General features: G+C 43.2%; 1 protein-coding gene across 8 annotated transcripts in view; it reads right to left on the reverse strand.

Annotated features, from left to right (window-relative positions):
- PRDM2 (PR/SET domain 2) overlaps window positions 1–21,250 on the reverse strand; it is a 126,858-nt gene extending 105,608 nt beyond the window's left edge. For 5 of the 8 annotated variants that reach the window (XM_032303214.1, XM_032303210.1, XM_032303209.1 and 2 more), the window contains exons 1-2: window positions 21,206–21,250; window positions 5,555–5,628 (exon numbers count right to left, since the gene is read on the reverse strand). In XM_032303214.1, coding sequence (XP_032159105.1) covers window positions 5,555–5,563 — 9 coding nt within the window. In that variant the 5' untranslated portion in view covers window positions 5,564–5,628; window positions 21,206–21,250. Of the gene's footprint in view, window positions 1–5,554; window positions 5,629–7,321; window positions 7,346–20,580; window positions 20,598–21,205 lie in introns of those variants that run through there. The other 3 variants (XM_032303208.1, XM_032303207.1, XM_032303213.1) reach the window with 3 other exon arrangements.
- Between the last annotated feature and the right edge of the window lie 344 nt (window positions 21,251–21,594).

Genomic DNA, 21,594 nt, shown 5'->3' on the forward strand with positions numbered 1-21,594 from the left:
CAACCACCCCCCCACACACACACCTCTTAGACAGATACCCGGGGAACCGGGCAGGTAACTCCGCTACACAGCACCACGTAGCTGAGACAGGCCGTACACACAAATGTCTTTATTTTTCAAAATATAAACATAAGCAGGTTTTACTGGTATTTTATTTAAATCCATACCAGTCAGTCTTTTTACATACTCCACCCAGAAAACGACCATAGACGATTATACATGTTTTAATCTATTTAATTAAGGCACCTAGTTTCTTAAAAATTCAACTTAATCAAAACACTGGAGAGCAACAGCAGTGGCTGGCAGAAGAGATTAGATTGAACATCACTTCGCACTGAGAATATGTCACAGTACATTCACACTAAGATGCGTATTATTCTGCAACAGACTAATGATAATCACCACAGTTAATTGCTGTTAGCGGCAAAAGACATCCGAGAAGCAGAGTGCTAATACTTTAAATTCTATGAACTGCGCTTCTTTGTTTAAACTTGCAAACAAGACTCTTAGCTACTATTCTGGGAGCAAACAATGGGGGAGGGGATGAAACAAGCTTCAGCTCACTGAAACAGCATTAAATTGTGTTTGGTTAAGGAATGACTATGACTGTAACAACAATAAAGAGATGAGGACACAGAACAAGAAAACCTTCAGATGGTCTCTGGAAAACAACAGTCGTCAAATAGCTCTGAATCACATAAGAAAGTACGCTCTTGCAAAAAGCTGGCAGGACCATTAAATTGCCCAAATGAAGAAACTATCCTCAAATACGGTGTTAATCTCAATAGTAAGTGAGCATATTGCTATCCTCTTGCCAACAAAGACACAGGTGATGTTCTAAAAAACGGAATAGAGATCATGTCAATGTCCAGTGGCTTTCCACTGCACTTCCAAGAAAAAAACAAATTCTTTCTATGGCCCTTAAGGTTCTACGAATCTGACCCCTGCCTCTCCCCAGCTTCACCTTGTCCCAGAGTCCCTGATGCTTGCCAAGCCCAGCCCCCAGCCTGTTCTGTCTGGGTCCTTGAACCAGCAAGCTCACTCCCAACTCAGGGCCTTTGCGCTCACTACTGGCTCATCACTACTGGCTCATCACTACTGAGATCTCTTTCTTCACTGGATCTTCAGGTATCTGATTCTTGGTGATCACCTGAGTCTCTGTTTTAATTGTCAGTCACTTGTCCAGAACAGCCTTCCCTGACCATGGAATCCGAAGAGCCTCCCCCTGCCTTCACGCATCATTCTTAACTGTATTACGGGGTTTCACTGTCTGCACGACATTTTCTACCACCTGAAATGGTCTCGTGTTCCGCTTTTCAACCGTCTCTCTCTGACTAGGTAAGCTGCAGAGCAGAGCCCTTGCCTGTCTGGTTCACTGCAGAATCCACAACACGCTGGGGGGCAGGCAGTGTGCGCAGGACAAACGAGGCAAAGAAAGAACATCCAGAACAGCGAAAATAATGCAACTACGGATGGCTCTCGGGGTTGGAGCTGCTCTCGGGGTTGGAGCTGCTCTCGGGGTTAGAGCTGCTCTCGGGGTTGGAGCTGCAGCATCCAGTGATTAAAGGCTGCTTTTGTTATTTTACTATATAAAACTTTTTTTAAAAGTCTGGAAGGCAAAAAAAAAAAAAAAGTCTGGAAGGCTAAGTGGCTAACCTAAGTTTTGCTATAGGCTGCGGGCAATACCGTAGATTAGTGATCAGGACGGAGAGATGCCGCAGTCATAAGCTACTATGTTCACAGAAAGGTTCAAGTTATCAAGAAAAACTTGAGTTACCCAAAGATTCGTTAAAAGAAAAAAAAAAAAAAAACCCTAACCGTGACTCAGTAAACCAGAAATCAAGGCAGTTGTAGTACTTCATTAGAGCTAAAACTTACACCAGGCTCCGCGTCAACTATGTCTCAGTAAAGCTGGGGCAAAGTGAGCGACGCTATCCCCAAATACCACCGCTCTCCTCTCCTCCAGGCACCTGACGGACCGCACTGCCCTCCCCACCAGCCAGCCCCTAACACCCTTGTTTTCAGTTAGATGTGGCCAATGACTACCTCAGACGAATTACATAGGAGTAGAAGTGATGTGTATCAAGACCAAGCCCCCATCATATCTGGATCTTGAGCCACCGCCACAGTGAACCCACACAGGACGCGCAGCCCAGCACGAGAAATTAAAGGTGGCGCGTTAATTCCCCGAGATTCCGGAGCGGTCTGTCAGCACAGCATCTCACGGCTTGTCCTGACTGATGCATCAGTAAGGCATGGTGGCCAAGAACCCGAGCTCTGGACTAGCAAGGGTGTGATTCAGAGCTCTTACCACTTCCTGTGTGAGCGGTCATGGGCAAGCCATGGCCACCTCTCTGGGCTTTAAGGCCTTCATCCATAAAATGGAGATAATACCTACACTTCACAGAATGTCCACAAAGACTAAGTGAGTGAGAAAACAATGTGCACGAGACTTAACAGAGTGCCTGGCGTGTTGCTCTAGCCGTCAGTAGACAGGACGACAGGACGTGGTAGTAAACTCCAGCATATGGATTTTAAACTACCATAAGCATATTCCAATTAGGGAACTGAGCTCACCCTTGATATTCTGTTTTACAGAAGCTCTCTAAACTCTTTACTCAATGAAAAATTCTCTTATAAAGTTTGTAATCTCCTAGATACATCCGGGGGGAGAAAAGGAGGAAAACAGCGGAACATCTGCAAACTTGATGCTGATGAAGCAAGCAGAGGGTATCTGGGATTTACAATGGAGAGAAAAGAAAATGCAAGAATGAAACAAGGAGCAGAGCGGCTCCGCCCCCTTGCCTGCCAAAGGGCCTGGACCAGGCAGGAAGAAACAAACACTCACAGGCAAAACACAAGCGGAGTTCCGAGCTGGGAAGAGAAGAGAAGGGGTAAGTGTTGAGTAGAGAACAAACTGGAAGAGAAAGGACACAGAATATGTGGGTCTAGAGGCTTTGCAGAGCCCAGAGCTGGAGGGGGAGAGAGCCTGGGGAGCCACCGCACCATAAGCCACTTGGACACTGGTCTAAGACTGAGCGGTTCAGATCACTGGTGCAGTAGTCAGCTCTTAAAACACTGTGAGACTCCCACATCTGCTGTTTCCTCTAAAGAGCCCGTTTGTGCACAATAAGGTCTGCTCACTCTGGGGAAACTTCAGTCCCCAAAGCTCCACCAGCAGACATATATGAATGAATGATACTGTGCTACTATCATCCAGACCATGCCCACTGTAAGAGACAGACCTGAATGCTAACTGCTAAAATTCATCTAGGGACTTGCTGAGTCCCTAGAGAGAATAATCTGACCCTAACATCACCATAAAGATTTTAATTAAAAATCAATCTGGTTCAGCGACGCCTGGTTGGCTGTTTCAGTCAGTGAAGCATACGGCTCTTGATCTCAGGGTCATGAGTTCGAGGCCCATGTGGGTAGAGAGATTGCTTAAATAAATAAGCTTAAAAAAAATCAATCTGGTTCAAGTTAAAACTTCTTTAATATCCAAATTTTTGTGTGGTTACTTTCAAGTTTCTGAAGCACTGATTGCTCATTTTCACTGGCTGAAAATGAGAACGATAAATATAAGAGGGGAAAAACGTAAAATGTCCTGAAACAATTCTTAATTTTTAAAAATTACTGAGTTGTTGAAAAACACTCATCGATTTTATGCCATGACATAAAAACATCATGCAAGTAAAATCCCTCCAATAAGGAAAATATAACTAAAGACGCTGAAAATTCTACTCATAAAAAGTGGACAATTCTTATAATCCAAATAAAAGTTTCATTACTACCAGACCACTTAAATTACATCCAAATCAGAAATGTGCTAACCATTAGAAACATAAGAGGACACTTTTCCACCGATATTTGGCATTTGGCATCAAAGGCAGTCCTCTGCAAATCTGATATTAAAACTTGTCAAAAACAAAATGAAATTGTGAAAGAGCCAAAAAAAGAAAAGGTTATGGCTACAACTCTTTTGAACGGCATGTGGACTTTCTCTAAACACAAGGTCACCTGATATAAAAGGAACAAAAAAGTGAAAGTATGAGGTGTCAAAACAGGTCAAAAGACGTTAGAAATAAAAATCTGAGTAGCTGAATACAGTGTGAGAATTAAAGCCTGACTAAGCCTATGGGTAACCTTGTAGCCACCTGAAATAACTGACTGCTGAACAGTGATGCCCCAAAAGCAAGGTCAATATCTGGATTCCACTCTGGAAGCATTCACAGTCGTTCTCATCCAGAATCCCAAGGCTCTTCTGAGAGCAGTTCTCGGCAGGAAAAGAGCAAGTTCCTTTGGGTGAACAGGTTCACAGATATGTGGAATCAGTCTTCAGATAGAAAAATAAATGAAATGTATGACATACATAGGCACCCAACTTTGATGAACAAGGACTATGAAACTCCACTCTGTTCGCCTTTCCCCTCCCCCACCTCACCACTTCAAAACTAATTTGGCTTCAAAAGCATGTCAGTAAATCTGCAAGTTGTCAAATAATAGAAACCACGTGCCCCATGTGTTCGCCAGATTCATCTTTTATGATGTATGGTCCTCTGCATTAAAATAAACGTATTTTTGATAAAGGAAAGTAATGAAAAGAAATCGAATCCATTCCAAAAATCACACATCTCTCAATGCAACACGGGACTGAACTTACTAAGCATGGCCACCCTAATAAAACTGGGACTCCAGTTAGAAGCACCTGTAAATGATGAAAAGGTGTCCAAAATTTCAGAAAAGGAGGGACACAAAATGTTTTCAAGTCTGATAGTTTAAAGCTAAGCACAACAAATTAGACTTCACATTTTTAAGTTCTGCCTTTCATATGTTTTAAATGTTTATTATGATCTCATAAGAGAGTGTTTCTAACACCCATGAATTTCTGCAACTACAAGTGAAATGATATTAAGACCAGGAAATAAGAATCCTTAGAATCCTCTAGAATACGTTAAGTCCACATAACTGATTTTACTTATCAGAACACCCCTGAGGCTGCAGAAATCTCCCCAGCAGAACTGTTTAATCCCCAGGTAGTCCCACACCCTCCACCAAGAAACACATCTTATATTTTAATATCTGCCTTCTTGTTTTTATTCTGTCCACAGGTTTTCAAGGACAGAATGCTTATAAAGTCTCCCATTTGATCAGTTTCAGTCTGTAAAAATAAATTAAATAAATTTTAATCTTCCCTTTTCAGCCAATGGATAATTGACAAAATAAAAAGTATTAAAAAATGAAAGCTCAGTAAGTTCCAAAACGAAAACAAAAATCAACACTACAGTGTGGCAGGGGAAAGGCAGAGACACAAGGTCTCCAAAAACCAGCCCCCCGCGCAGGGTTCCACAGAAACGCCGACCCCACCACAACAGTGCACACGCCACTCCGCGAACAAATGCCCACTATGAAAGTGATGAACTAGTTAATGGTACTAAGAAACAAAAAAGAAAATCTGGGAGAAATGAATGTGTGTGTTTTGATCTTTTAAAAACCAAGAACTGGTCTAACATCTAGGTAATGTATTTGTATAAATTCTTATTTTTAAACTCACCTGATTCATTTTCAATTCCTGTTGTGTTCTGAAAAGATACACACAACAAAGAAACTTCTTTGATTACATGAGCCCTAAAAAGAAAAACAGACAATTGTAATATGTACCTGCCTACAATTTGACAGTGATTTAAAACCACATACAGAACTGCAGAGTTTGTTCAAAGGGCTATTCATAAAGCAGCCCCGTGCCAGCTCAACTTCCATCTATGCTGAGAGCTTACTTTGCAGATTTATTATCTACAATAAAATAGATTTCTTAATAATCTTTACTAGCCCTTCATTGTACTCTACAATCGAAGCAGACTCATAAGAATGACATCAAAATTTTGCTGTGAAATTGCATCATTCCTACGAAGAAACAGATTAGCTCTGTCAATAGTCAGAAACACAAAGCAGTGCTGAGCAATTTATTATGCAATCGAAATAAATGTCCTTCTTTCACTTATATCAATACTGTGTCGAAGGCAAACACAATTAGACCCTTTACATTAGGTAGTTTTTCACACTCCTGAAGTAGAAAAGCAGACTGGCTGACATTCCCACAGGGAGTTGGTCTTTGAAGAACAAAACAGAACCCTTGTAGTAAAAGGCAAACGTTTTAATAAAGGCTGTTTGGAAAGAACCGCAGTTATCCCTTTAAAATTTTCATTCGGTATATTCATAGTACCCTGAAACGTTGAGACAAAATCATTTCTTATAAATGCATATGACATACTTGATTCTAAATGACAATCTGTGAAGATGGTCCTTTCTGTCATGGACATCCCGGAAGTCACTGAAGTCACTCACAAGTGAAAGCCATACCACTTGAAGTGGCCTTTCCACAGTGATGTCCTAAACACTTCCAGCAGGTACACATACGCACACACACTGTCAGGCATAATGTCCTATTTCTTTGTGAACTTGCTTTAGTAGATTCTCCTTCCTTCCCACACGCACAAGACTCCACTCACATTGTAGGACTTTTACGTTCTAATTGCTAATAAAACAAAGGAACGTGTGACTTCATGACATTCTTCATCTTAGAAGAACATGCAGCCTACCCACTTATCATTAAAAAAACAGTACTTTGACATTTTACCCCAGTTCACTAATAAGGACAGTTTGGGGGGATTTTTTCCCCCTTGGGCTATTTAACAACACTCACCTGATCACCTTTAGCCATCAAAGGCACTATATGTAAGTCAGGACCTGGTCATCTGAACTAGTTTTTACTCACAAGTGGCACAGGGGTGTAACTTACATCTTCTTGGAGAGCTCGGTGCTAGGTGGACCCGTATACGCTCTGAGTAAGGAAATACTCCATGAATAGGATTTCAGAAAACTGAAGATTAACAACCCATGAGGTCCATCCCTTTAAATTTTCATACTGAACATCTCTCTCATATATACTGAACACGCCTTTCCTTAGTGTATATACATCTCCTACTGAGCAGAATCGATCCTTTTCTGAGACTTGAAATCGTCGTGGAATTAAGCTGTGTATCCGGTTGTCACATGCCAAGGTGTGCGCCCCTCTGCCTCCTCTGTCATCAGTGCCTACTGAATGCCACACAGTCCGCCAGGAGGACCATGAGGGACAACGTGGCACCCAGAAGTGAATGAAATGTCAACGGTTTCACTTGCCCTCTTACTGAGCTTTTACGGATGGATTTACTAACATTGGCCACAGGGAGTCAGTCCTCTTTCAGGAACATAACTAAAAACCCGCAGTAAAATGCAAATGCTGTCTGAAAGATCTTTGGAAAAAGCTATGATGCTTTACCATTTCCTTCGGCTTGTCTTCCTCTTCCCACAAGCATCATCGGTATCATCATCGCAGCTCTCATTTGTGAGGTGTCTTCTAAGACCAGCAGGAACCGTGCTACACCTTCACGGAAATCAGCCCAGCTGAGTTTTACAGAGGTAGTACTAGCATCCTCAACTAACAAGACAAGTTCAAGGTGGTCAGGAGCCACTCTAAAGTGAGCAGAACAATCCCAGCCCTCTGACGGGGAGAGACAGCAATAAACAAATCAGTAAAATGGGCAGGTCAGGTAGCAAAAGTGCTTTAGGGAAAAATAGAAGTGGTAGGGAAAGAGGGAGATAGGAAATACAGTCTCTGTCTCCCTACCTGGGACTCCAACACTGTGGTCAGAGAGGACCTCAGTAAGAAAGGGACATCTGCGGGGCACCTTGGTGGCTCAGTGGGTTACAGCCTCTGCCTTCGGCTCGGGTCATGATCTCAGGCTCCTGGGATCGAGCCCCGCATCGGGCTCTCTGCTCGGAAGGGAGACTGCTTCCCTTCCTCCCTTCCTCTCTCTCTCTGCCTGCCTCTCTGCCTACTTGTGATCTCTGTCAAGTGAATAAATAAAATCTTAAAAAAAAAAAAAAAAGAAAAGAAAAAGAAAGAAAGAAAAGAAAGGGACATCTGCATAAAAGCCAGAAGAAGAGCTGTGGGCCAGGGAGGGTCTGAGGAAGGAGCATCATAAGGAAGTGAGAAACCCTATCCGGCGGTGTGCCTGGGTGTTTGCGGGAGGGCAAGGAAGGTGACGGGCACAGTGAATGAAAAGGAAAGTAGAGGAGGTGATTCAGAAAGGTGTGGGGGTGAAGTAGGGATTGGTGAGGGGGGAGACAGATAAAGTATGGATTTTACAAGGTAAACACTGTTCACCAAAATAGCTAGAGCTTTTCCATCAGGGATGGAAAGCCACTGGGAGGCTCAAGGTGGCCCACCTGATGTGACTTCGGTTTAAAAGAGACCATAAGGGAGCAGGGTGGGAGCAAGCAGACCTCTCAGGAGGCCAATGCCCCCAACTAGGCAAGAGATGGTGGCAACTTGGCCCATACAGTAGAAGAGAGGGGAGAAGTAATCAGATCCTGGATATACTTTATACACAGAGCCCCCAAGATTTGCTGCCACAGTAGGTGTTAGGTATGAAGGAGGAAGTCCGAGAGGACACCAAGACTTTTATCCTAGGAACACCAAAGGATGGAGCTGCCATTTCTTTCATCAAAGCAGATACTGCCTCCTTCTTCCCATCTGCTTGTCATTGCTTTTTCCCCTTCACTTAACACCTTCCTCCTTTCCTTCCTCCCCTTTCGTGGTTGCTGGCTCACAGGCACAAGTCAAACAACTGAGATACCGTGGCATCTGGCCTCTAATCCCAAAGAACTCAAAAATTAAAGTACTTACAACATTTTAGTTTTTCATTTGTTATCCCAGGGAATCTCGTCTTTCCTTAATAAAAAGTTACAACAAATAATTCAACTTGTTAAATAATTAATAACTTCTCTGACTTTCTGTACTGTCTGTTCCCTCTTTGTTCTACTAGAACACACTCACCATTTCTTTCCACAGAAAATGGTCTTACCATCTTTTTTTTTCAACGGTTCACTACATACATGTATGCTTGGACTCTTCTCTCCATCACTTCTAACTAATCCCAACTGCCAAAAACCAGTCTCCAGCGCGTCATTTTTTTTTCCCTCTCTTGACTCACAACATTGTCAAATTATTTATCTAAAATATTTTGCAATGTCAAAAGCACTGCAAATCCAACACTGACTTCTCAGACGTTATTTTAAAAAATTAAATCCTTTATTAAACTATATTAAAAACAAGGGATGTTAAACACAAGAACTGAGAACCTGGCAGTGCCTCTCAAGAGACGACCACTACCTTTAGGACACGCGACCACTCCTCGCCTGTCCCTTCTATGACAGCCACCCAGCACGGCCCTGAAAAGTCACGGCCTGCAGTGCCTCTGGTAATTTTGAAAATCAAAAATACCTAAACACCTCCCCAAATAACTTCCCAGCTGAGAACCTCTGAACTACAATAATCATGTAACTTACTGGGATACCACAATATATTTTACGGCAACTCCAGATTCTAAAAGCTGTTACTCAAGGAACTTCCCGAAGATCCCACCGGCAGTGCAAACCCCCTGTGAAAGCCGCCTAGAATCCTACATATTTTCATATTAAGTGTTGACCTCAACAGCACTGTTTTCACATACCTACTTAACTAATATACTCAAGGTCCAAGTTTTATCACATGTGAGAACGAAAACTAACAATCCTATTAGTGTGGAGGCAGGGAGGAATCTTTCCAAACCTATCACTGAAACTTAATAATGCCATCAAAATTAAAAAAAAAAAAAAATGCTAAACAGTTAAGTGCCTCTGGTTTTCCAATAGCAAATATTGAAAATCTTAAAATCACCAAGACTTCTATCCTGGCTTATGCCTTAGTTTCTTTTTTCAATTTCTATACCTGACCAAACTGCCTTGACTATTTCTACACATCCGTTCCATTCCAGCTTGCTGACATTTATCAGATAAAGTACAGTAGGCAGATACACAAATTTAGAGCATGCGAATTTTTATCACCTACTACACTTAGCTAATAGCATTCTTTTTTTTTTTTTTTTTTTTTAGATTTTATTATTTATTTGACAGAAAGAGAACAGGAGAGCACAGGCAGGGAGAGTGGGAGAGGGAGAAGCAGGTCCCCCACTGAGCAAGAAGCCTGATGCGGGGTGGGATCTAAAGACCCTGAGACCAAAACCCAAGCCAAAAGGAGCCACTTAACTGACTGAGCCACCCAGGTACCCCAATATAGCACACATTCTTAGAAAACTAAGAGCATGGTCCTGATTTTACATATCTGTGGCTTCAGTAATATGTACATACTTAACTTTTCAAGATATTACTTCCAAATTCTAGGACAAATCATCCTTACAAATATTTAAGTTAATAATATCATAAAAATGATTTGATTATACATGACCAGTATCGATACAGCAACAATAATAAGGGTCTTTATTCCAATACTGGTTTCTTAAAGTGTCAAGACAACCTCAACTACTGCGAGGCTGCTGTCTCCTGACATGGAGCTCCAGAGACCAGAGAATGGAGAGAGATACACAGGATACCGCAGCCCGAGTCAGAACCTTCCAGGAGCCCCCCGCATCTCTCTATCACTCATCCTCTGAGATAAGGCAGATCAAACTAAGGACAGACACAAGGTAACATGAATGCAATACACATAACAGGTTAAATAAACTGTCACATCTGCCCTTTGCAGACCTGTAAAATCTACACAACTGTATGAGAGGCAAAGTAAAAGCAACAGCAGATTCTTTAAGATTAGTTTAAATCTAGAAGGAAGGGAGAGAATTGGGAAGATAATTATTTGATCTGATTTGTATATTCACTTATAAGTCACTGATATTATTTTCCAATTATTCTTCTGGGTCAGTTAAGCTCTTTTGGAGCTTTCTGGAAAATACTTAAATTTGCAAATTCAGAGTCACTGGAAATAAGAGAACTGGTATGGTAAATCAAAATGTAACAGATCATAAATGTACTAAAAACATGGACTAGATGTGGGGCGCCTGGGTGGCTCAGTGGGTTAAAGCCTCTGCCTTCGGCTCGGGTCATGGTCTCGGGGTCCTGGGATTGAGCCCCACATCGGTCTCTCTGCTCAGCACGGAGCCTGCTTCCTCCTCTCTCTCTGCCTGCCTCTATCCCTACTTGTGATTTGTCTGTCAAATAAATAAATAAAATCTTAAAAAAAAAAATGGACTAGATGCAAAGAAATTTTTAAAATACCAATCTGTGAAAGAATTCTTAGAAAGTTTATAGCCTACATAAGAAAAGAAAAATATTCTGAAACGAATCACAGCGCAGAGTAGATCTTTTATGGTAAAGAAGCATCTTTATAGCAATCACAGAGATGATTAAGCTTTTAGTGGAGCAGCTGTACAGTGTTTAACACTGATCATAACTTACTCTGACCAAAAGAATTTTGCAATCCAGAAACCTCTAGAAAAATAGTAAAAATATCTAAACTACGCCAACTTCTCAAAAGCAGTTTTTATTAACTTACAAACACAGATAGCATATTTGTGATTAAAAACTACCATTCATAACTCCTACCAGAAGAATGGAATCACCAAACTACAATCTATAAACTCTAGAGATGAATAATGAAAACATTTAGCACTTACTCAGATTAAGCAAAAACATGTAATTCATGAATACGGAATCTACACAGGAATTTGTTAAATGCAAAATCATTCATTTTCCTTTTCTAAAATAACAAATACAATTTCACAAAAATAATCTCGAACATCTAGTTTCACACTAAAAAATATACCCCAAGTCCCCTTGTAAAAGACAGACTATAGGGGTGCCTGGGTGGCTCAGTCAGTTAAAAGGCAGACGGTATTACCAAACCAAATAAGCGTAAGGGCAAAATCAAACCTGTTATGTTTATCATTTTAAGAATAAACATCGTGTGCTTGTGTGTGTGTGTGTGTGTGTGTGTGTGTGTGTGTATAAAGAGAAAGAGACTGAGAATACAGCAAAGATTTGGAGGGTGTGATCTCTCGCTTCTCAAAACCCGACACTCACGTCTCCCCCGCTCTAGAATGATTTCCACCCAGGCAAAAAGGCGACTGTACGGCAGAATGTATCACACAGAGGAATTTCCCTGCCTGCAAAGTACGTGAGGGGATCCGAAGAATAGAAAGCTCACACATAAACCCATCATTTCTCCCACTTCAATACAGCACTTTCCCCCCAGCAGCCCAGAACACCACGGACAAATATCCCAGGGCCCGGTTCTCCAAATTCTTGGAACCGGGTGTCCTGACACAAACCTGAATAAGGAAGCAGAGTCCAGCAAATTTACTCCAGGTGGGAGAATCTGATCCTGACAACAGTTTCCACACGATGGAGGCAAAAAAACAGAAAGTAGATTGTTCTGAATGGCTTCAGAGGTGCAGAAATCCAATGAGAAAATGAGGTTGGTTAGAACTTCTGTTTAAAATGCAGTGCCCACCCCTGGCCCTCAGCACAAAGTCTGCATCAGGACCCCCCCTTCCTCTATCCATCCCCCCCATGAATAAATAAATAAATCTTAAAGGAAATACATATGTAAGTTTACATGAAAAAAGAATGTGAAATAAGAGATCTGCGGACTAGGAAAGTACTATAAACCCAAAGTTAGACTGGCATTCTAGGGGTTTTTTTCCTTCCCTTAGAATATCTCTACAGAGAAAAAAAAAAAAAAACTTTTTCACGTAATACTGCTTCAAGCAGCCATTAACAAAGAACTGGCTTAGCAATCAATGTATAGCAAATGCTGATTATTTACCATTTACGTGGTTCGTTATGGACATCTATTTAAAAAATGCTCTCCTTTCTTCTGATTAAATTTACGCATCTATGTCATTATATTGCACTGAACACAGAACTTATTACATCATAAATTTCAGGTTTTGTTTAGGGTTCCTATAAAAATTCCCCTCAATTAACCCCACAATTAAAAATACTCGAGTTTCTCTAAAGAAATTAAAACATATTACTCTCATGTTAACATGTTACTCTGATACTCTTCCTCAGGGCACTAAAAACAAAAGTACCACTGTCGGGGCGCCAGGAAGGACTCAGTCCGTTAAGTGTCTGCCTTGGTTCAGGTCATGATCCCAGGGTTCTGGGATGGAGGCCCAAGTGGCACTCTCTGCTCAGCAGGGAATCTGCTTGTCCCTTTTCTTCTGCTCACTGCCCCCCATGCGCATGCGCTCCCTGTCTCAAATAAAATCTTAAAAAAAAAAAAATCACTGTCAATTTTCTTGAAGTAATTCCATCCAATCAAAATACCCTTCAATTAAGAAGTTAATTTCCGGGACGCCTGGGTGGCTCAGTTGGTTAAGCAGCTGCCTTCGGCTCAGGTCATGATCCCAGCATCCTGGGATCGAGTCCCACATCGGGCTCCTTGCTCGGCGGGGAGCCTGCTTCTCCTTCTCCCTCTGCCTGCCATTCTGTCTGCCTGTGCTTGCTCTCTCCCCCTCTCTCTCTCTGATAAATAAATAAAATCTTAAAAAAAAAAAAAAAAAAGAAGAAGTTAATTTCCTTTCTTTATTTTCAAGAGTAGTTGGCAAAAAGTAGAGATGTAAAAATCCACATGAAAAGCTGGGTGGGCAGGAACACGAATGCTCTCCAGCCAGTCCCGGCTCCATGAAGAAAACTGCCCCACTCAGGAGCTGTAGTACAGCTCAACTCCCCTCCCTCCCAGTTCGGCTTAACCAACCGCTGACTATACATTCTGCCAAAGGGCATTCAAATCAAAGAACTTCTATAAAATGATAAAATGATAAAATGATACTTTTCCGATATTTTCCCATGTTAGACATGCAAAAACTTCAAACTATTTTAAAAGGAAAATTAAGTCAGTTCTTTCCTAACACTCAAATGTCAAGTTTCCAACTCAAACACAAAATTTCTAAAGCAAGACACCACATGGTCATTCATTTCACAATCCACCAAAATAAAATAAATTCTCAGTTGACCCCTTTGAGTTAATGTTTCTCCACTGGCGTTGCCAATACAGGTGTCACCTTTGTGATTAAACATTTAAAACTGAGAGATTTTCAGGAAGCCTACAATTCTGAATTTCTGAAATTCAGAGATTTCCTGAGATTCTGAAAATCTGAAAAAAATTCCTGAAAATCTGAAATTCTGAAATTCCGAATTTCCTTAAAAAAAAAAAAAAGAAAGAAAGAAAGAAAACTTCTGCAACATGGCGCCCAGCTCTGGGCACTCAAGTATTCATTTTCTCAGACAAAGACTCTCTAAGAATCAACAGAGTCACCTTACCAGCGTCTGGCTGTTCAGAGCTTTTTTGATTCTTGCCTACAGGATAAAATACGTAAGAAAACTCAACCTCCACAAACCATACATAAATGACAAGGCTTCCTGAATTCACAAGTAAAGAACCTAAAGCAAAACTGGAAGTTATCCCAGACAGAATAACAACTTCAACTATATTTTGCTAAGATCCCATCCCACTTCTGTCGCTCCAAGATTCAAGGTCTTCTCCCAAGAGTTTATTAAGGTATTTATTATCTTGGTAGGGAATGACTCACTCTAACTGAAGTCTGAGGTGTAGGGTCCACCATCTAAATATGCAAGTCCTTCTGTCCTCAAGAGCATTTTAACATAACAGCAACACCCACGGCCTGTTCAGCACTGTCCATGTGTTGCTCGGCAGTTTTAGTAGCTCTAGAACCTATGCGAGTTTTTATTTTTTAAAGGAAAGCAGGATTCCAAATAAAGAATTTGCAGTTCTTGTTTCAAGGTAAAGATACATGCCTCCCCACTTACGAAAAAAGATTGAAAGGCTATCTCTTGGTACCATCAGCAGTGGTAAACCAGAGAGCGTGACTCAAGTGAGGGTCCGTGCAGAGCAGCAGGAGGTTAAACAGGTCAGTTCTAGAGGAGTCTGAGTCCCAGGTTAAATGCAAACTTGCCGGCTGGGCTCCCCAGTTGTCATACGAGCAGTCATTATTCCACCCATCCCCGCTCCGGACCCACCACAAAAGCCCCAAAGGTCTTTAGGGAAAGAGGCAAGAGGACTTACTTAAAGGCAGAGCCCATGAGCACATGCAGCTGGGAGACCAGGGCAGGAGCCTGATTTCCCGACCGCCCCTTAGGAAAGCAGCTTTGGCCACTTAGGATGAGCAACACAGAGCCACAGGGAGCTTCTGACTAAGGAATGCCACAAATGAAACAATGTCTAACAATTTAAAAAGATGAAATTGACAGGAAAGAGTGAGGTGTGAAAAGGGAAGGCAGAGAGACCAGAGAGACCAGGCAAGTCCGTTAAGAATTCGAGATGATGAGCTGATGAGCGATAGGGGTATAGGGGTGTGAACCACAGGTAACAGCTGAAAAGAAACAAAAAACAAAATGACGGACACTACACAAGGGAAGAATGGAAAGCACGTGTTGCAACTGAGCATGCAGTAAAAAGAGATGGTGAAGAGGAGTCCAATACAGGGAATGTGACTGCAAGAAGGAATGTACTTTCAAGATAGAGCAGCCAGGAGCAGGCATGGTATTTAAGTGGACGGCGGTGAGCTCCATTTTAGACTTTGGGGAGAACAGACATCCACACGGAAAGCTGCATCCATCAAATGGAAAAAAACAGTCCTAGCACAGACTGCCTTCAAAGCTAGGGACGGAGATTCAGAAGTCTGCAGCCGCAAGGGGGTGCCTAGGGAAACTGCCAAAGGCAAAAATACCCAGAGAGAAGACTAAGGATTTGGCTTTGTGACAGTCATGGAAGGGACTAGAAAAAACCATGCGCCCTCCACCACCTTGCGGGGGCAGGGGGACCAAAAACCTTAAGGACTCAGAGGTGATTTGGAGGGCTTTCTCTCAGCAATAATTTTGCCACACTATCCCTCAGGACTTCCTGTATTAAGAGAAGTAGCTAAGAAAAATGCTATTAATATTTTTGAAGAAACCTACAAGTATCAATTGCTTTCATATTCTTTATCGATCCGTCACAAAACATCCTGGTGAAAGAAAGAAGTAATCATTGTCCCCACTTTACAAACAGGAAGAGGAGAGGATAACTGAGCCACCCCTCACCACTGCCAGAAATAATTCAGCCCCTGTGGTGATCTGTGATATGCATTATTCCGTACACTGAGGCAGGGCTCGATTAAATTACTATGGGATTGCACAGACACAATACTTACCTCCCAAAACAAGTAAACTGACTTGCTCAACGTCCTCTAACAAAGACTAACAGAGCTTCACAATGAAAAACCTAAATTTATCCCAGGGACCCCCTGATGTACTTTAAAACTAAGGTCTTTGGGAATTACAGTGAAGTCCCTAAAATAAGCCTCACCGAGTGAGAAATGCTTAGAATGTCATATTTACATTGTTATTCCAAATTGTGCTTAATTTATACTGTCTTAATAACCCCTTGGGTAATGCGCAGGATTCGTACTGAAGTATGTAAGGGTTTGGTGAATCTCCGATTTCTTTTCAGTTTTAACAGCATCATTTAAATTACTTGAAAATGCCATAGAGTTTTCCCACCAGAGTTTAATGTAGTCTTCGTGGAACTACTTATATGCACATGTAAAAGCTGTAGGTTTTACCAATTCCCAGAAAGGCTGCCCACAGTAATCAAACTAACAGTTGCACTTAGCTTTACATATTTCAGGCAAGCTGTGCCAAGAAGTAATTTAGCTCTTTCAAAGCAAAGCCTATCAGATGATTTATTGCAAGAGCTACAAAATATTCTTTTCACCAAAATGGCTGGCAAACATATAAGTAATTCAGTGAAACCTCCTTTATTGCATGTTCCAAAAGACTAATAAATGAAACACAGTATAGGTATGACTTGAACCAAGACTCCAAGAATAAATACTACACAGTACTGAGAAAAATATTCTAAGCGTATTTCACTCCAAATGAACCAGATTTACTACATACAATAACTAATTCATGCTCCGGGGAAGTGGGGGCAGGGAATGAAAGGCATTCCCTTTCCGAAAGAATATTTAAATGACACATACATTCATTCCAGTGAAATTCTGCAGGTATTCCGTAACTGAGAAAGCCACCCCATTACCAAATGTGGTCCAACAGCACATCTCTTTTCCTATGTTCTACTTATCTACTAACTTCTAACTATAGATCACTTAATCCACAATAAAAATTCAATCCACACTATCTATACTTTCAAAGACTACAAAGAAAGATGTGACAGCCTACATTTCCTTAGCCCACAGGAAGTTGTGTTAATGATGCACGTGTGCCACAAAGATCAAGAGTGATCTTTCAGTTATAAACTTATCATAAAGTTAAAAGTTAGATAAGCCTTCAAAAGGACACTATTTCCCCGGGACAAATGCATCACTTTCAGTGAATTGGTAGGAAGAAAAGGAAGGAAGAAGGAAGTGAAAAAGGGAGGGAGGTGGGAGAAAGAGCGAGAGAGAGCGAGAGGGAAATAAAGGGAGAAAGAAAGAAAGGGAGTGAGGGAGAGAGAAAGAAGAAAAAAAAAAGAAAAGATCTTAGAAAAACTAGTCTGGTCTCTACCACCAATCTTCAACGGGTTGCTTCAAGGAGTATCATTTTCCAGAAGACAGTTGTTTCTGTGCTATTCAAGTATAATAGGCCACAAGCTTACGTGAGTCACCACGCATCAACTCTATACAAATTTATTTAAATCCGTAATAATTTAACCAAATACAGGCAACGTTGATCCTATGCCATGTAAACACCTTCATAGTCTCCAGGTTATCTCAACTTGCTTTATCGCTTGCCACAGAAGTGCTGAAAGTAGACGACTCAAAAATATCATAAAGACACACACCGTGGGGCGCCGGGTGGCTCAGCCGGTTAAGCAGCTGCCTTTGGCTCAGGTCATGATCCCAGGGCCCTGGAATCAAGCCCCATGTGGGCTCCCTTGCTCAGGCAGGAGTCTGCTTCTCCCTCTCCCTCTGCCTGCCATTCTGCCTACTTGTGCTCTCCATCTCTCTATCAAATAAATAAAAAAAAATCTTAAAAAAAAGACACACACAGAGGAAGAGACCAAAACAGACCAGTTAAGTCCATTCTCCCCCTTCAAGGTGGACTTCATGTAAACCATAGAGTCTAGTCTTACAGTTCTTTGACTAAAGAGAGTCCACAGACTGCTTCACTGAGTCCACCATCCGGTCAGATGGGCCTTCCTTTAATGCAGTGGTTGAGAACTGGGTCCCCACCAGGGGACATCTGGCAATGTCTGGAGACTTTCTCAGTTGTGCAGACTGGGGGGGATCTCACAGGTAGAGATAAGGGACACTGCCAAAAACCCTACAGTGTACAGGATAGCCCCCAAACAAAGAATTACACAGCCCCAAATGTTCATCGTGCCAAGGCTAAGAAATCTACTTTAATAGAACCTAAATAATGCTTTCAGTAATGGAGTCCATAGCCTTCAGTTGCTCTAGGAAGATGATTTTAGCAGCTCTAATTATAAACTTCTAACTTCAAAAGGAGAGAGCCAGACCTCTAACCAAATGCTAGGAGTGACAGCGCAACGTATGGGCACCACACAAGCCACAGACTGCTGGCCACACGTCAGCAGTATCAGTAATAATGACTGTCAGGTAATGTCCCCATCATCTGGAAACTCCCCGTATCTATACATCGCCACACGAGTCTGATGATCTTCCCCCACTGTCCGCCTACTCCCTTTTCACTCCCACTATGGAGTTCTCTCGTGCAGCCCACAGGCTTTCCTTTCCTCTGCCTGAGTATTAAAAATAGCATGAAAAGCAAGTTGGAAGATGTGAAAATAGTAAATAACCTGAGGTGCTTTCCATCCCGGAAAGTCTATGATTTAACAGGACTTAAAAGGTTTGTAAATCAGATCTGGAACTTGAAAAGAGCTCGGCAGCTTAAAGAAACAGTCCCGTGAATAAATAAACATCTAACGTAAAATAACCATCAAAAGAGTATGTGTGCAAATAGATATATATGTATATGGAACTGCACAGACCCGGCTCAGGGAGAAGAGAATAAAAGGAGCTGAAATTGACTGCTGCTTCTTAGAACTGCACTGACAGAAAAAATACATATTTAAACGCTAAGAGACAGAATTTACATGTCCACGTATTTTTTTTTTAATTACAAAACTTTATAATACACAACAGGAAAACCTAAACAGATCTTAATGAAAAGAGAATTTCAGGCTATAGAAACCTTACTGATCAATATGGAATTGGCAAATAATGGCCCACCCATATATATTACACAGCCACTAAAAATCATATTGACGAACACTTCAGGGCATGAATATATACCCCCAATATATAGTAATATAGTAAGAAGTAAGAATATAGTAAGAAGATAGGTATGAATAATACACACAATGATATCAATCCTGTATAAAATATAAACACATAGAAGTGAGTAAATTTACATAAGAAATACACACACGCACAAGACAGACATGCAGGCGAAGGAGGTATGCCAAAACGGTAACGGTGGTGATCTGAGCACTGGGAAGATCAGGGCTGATTTCTCCCCTTCTCTCTGCTCTTCTCCATGTTCATATCGTCCTACAGTGAGAATCATGTTGTGTTCTGTACTCACAAAACGAAGAGATTATTAAATTTAAACTATACTGTTTCCGGAACTGTCCACGAAATTAGAAAAAACACATCTGAATGTGCCAACTTTTCAATTAAAGAAACCACCTTCCGAATCAAGAAAAGCGAAGTTTCACTGAGTGTTATTATTGTGTGTCTGTTATTTTCCTAAACACTACAGCATATTAACTTATTTAAATCAAACCAAAAAGGACACGGAAAAAGAGCCCTGGAAGGAATGAGGGAAGCTGTGAACCATCTCCGTCTCACTGTGAATTGCAATCGCAGTTTCTACAGACTGAAACGAGGGGGTTTAATACCGTCATCTTTGAAGGTCCTCTCCAGGCTACAATGAGAGTCTACAAATGACGAATACGGTTGAGGAAGTGTTTGTAAGGAAGCTTCTAGAGAATGATGGGGCAGCTGCAAGCCATCTCAAACACAAAACCCTCTAAAAAAAAAAAAACATAATTACATGTCTCGGTTCCTCCTCAATATTTGTACAACAAATTTCATGACATGTTAAAAAAAAAAAATGTTGGAGGCCCACATTTTCCCAATACGTGGCCATAACTGATCGATGGGATAGGAAGTCTTGTAAGGGACGTAAAAGATTTCACGGAAAGGTTGCGCTTCTGGCTCAGTTATCGTTCCTTTTAACAAGAAACCTGTAATAAACAAAAACTTTATGAAATATTTTAGTCGTGTTCTGCGGGCGACCCTTTCAAAGGTCTGATGAACGGGGGCCCAAAGACCGACTGGAAGTCACCAAAAGGCGTTCCACTTGTGAAATAAAACCAAAACCCCAATACAACACTGAATGGAAAATGAGGGGCCAGCACGAATCCCCTTTCTTAGGGGAAATTACAGCTGCGTAGCTCAAGGAATTTGGGCTTCCCGGTTAAAATCGCGGGGTTGTTCCCGAAGCTCCCAGCCGGACAGAAGGCGCCCAGTCGCGGCTCCGCGGTTCACGCGTGGGTCGGAGAGAAGCACCGAGGTCTGGGCATACCCTTGACCTCTTAGGGATACTTCGCGTCTCCCTTGGCACCCTCAAAAACAGGTCCGTAGGTGTCTTTGGGAGCAAAATTAATACATAAGTGCGACGTCTGCTAAAAACAAAAACACCGGTGGGTCTGCGATGGAAACACTAAAGGAGACCATTTCCAGGTGGGAACCGCACAAAAACTATTTAGGAAACACAAAGACGCAAGACACAAAACAAATTAAGAATGCGAGGGTGAGAGACACACTCGGGCGGAACACAAAAGAGAAGAGCATCAACGGCTGCAAACTGGCGCGGCCCTGGGACCCCGCGTGCGCCCTCGCCGTCCGGGGACACGGGGACCGGGTGGACCCGCAGCCGCCGCCCGGCCTCGCCGCGCACACGCGTCCCCCTGGCGGGGCGCGCGGCGATCCAACGGCCACAAAGCGAACCGCACACAACTTCGCCGCGGCGGGCCCCAAGCTCGGCCCGGGGGCTCGGGCGCGGGAAGGAGGAGCGGGGAGCCCCGGCGGCCCGCGCCCGGCTCCGGGAGCCCCGCCCGCCCGGGACGCCGGGTCCTCGGAGGGGGCGCGTCCGCCCGCCCGCCCGGCCCTGCGCGCCCGGTCCCCACGGGTCGCCGCCGCCGCCGCCTCCTCGCTCTTCGCGGGCAGCGACGGGCGTCCCGGCGCCGAGCCCGCCGCCGTCCCGGAAGCCGCCCGTCCCGGCCGCCCCTTACCTGCGCCCGCCGCGCCCCGCGCCTCAGAGCGCCGAGAGCCGCCGCCCGCGCCGCCGCTGCCGCCGCTCCGCCCGCCCCGGCGTCCGCGGCCGCGCCGACGCCATCTTGGCTCCGGTCGGAAGTGACGTCGGGCGGCGCCGGCCGCGGCCCCGGGACCCCGCACGGCCCGCACCGTCGCCCAGGGCCGCGACCCCAGGGCGCGCGGGCCCCCACCCCCGGGTCGCACACGCCCGGAAGCCCCCGGGCCGCGCCGCCGCCCCTGAGACTCGCGCTGGCCGAGCTGCGCTGGCGGGGACTCCGCGGACCCCGGCGGCAGGCGCCCGCGGCTCGCAGCGACCAGCCTGACCGCACCGAGGGCTTGGAATTCTGAGCGGCTCAAAGTTACTGCG

The sequence above is a fragment of the Mustela erminea genome, chromosome 10, assembly GCF_009829155.1.
Source record: "Mustela erminea isolate mMusErm1 chromosome 10, mMusErm1.Pri, whole genome shotgun sequence".
Classification (NCBI taxonomy): domain Eukaryota; kingdom Metazoa; phylum Chordata; class Mammalia; order Carnivora; family Mustelidae; genus Mustela; species Mustela erminea.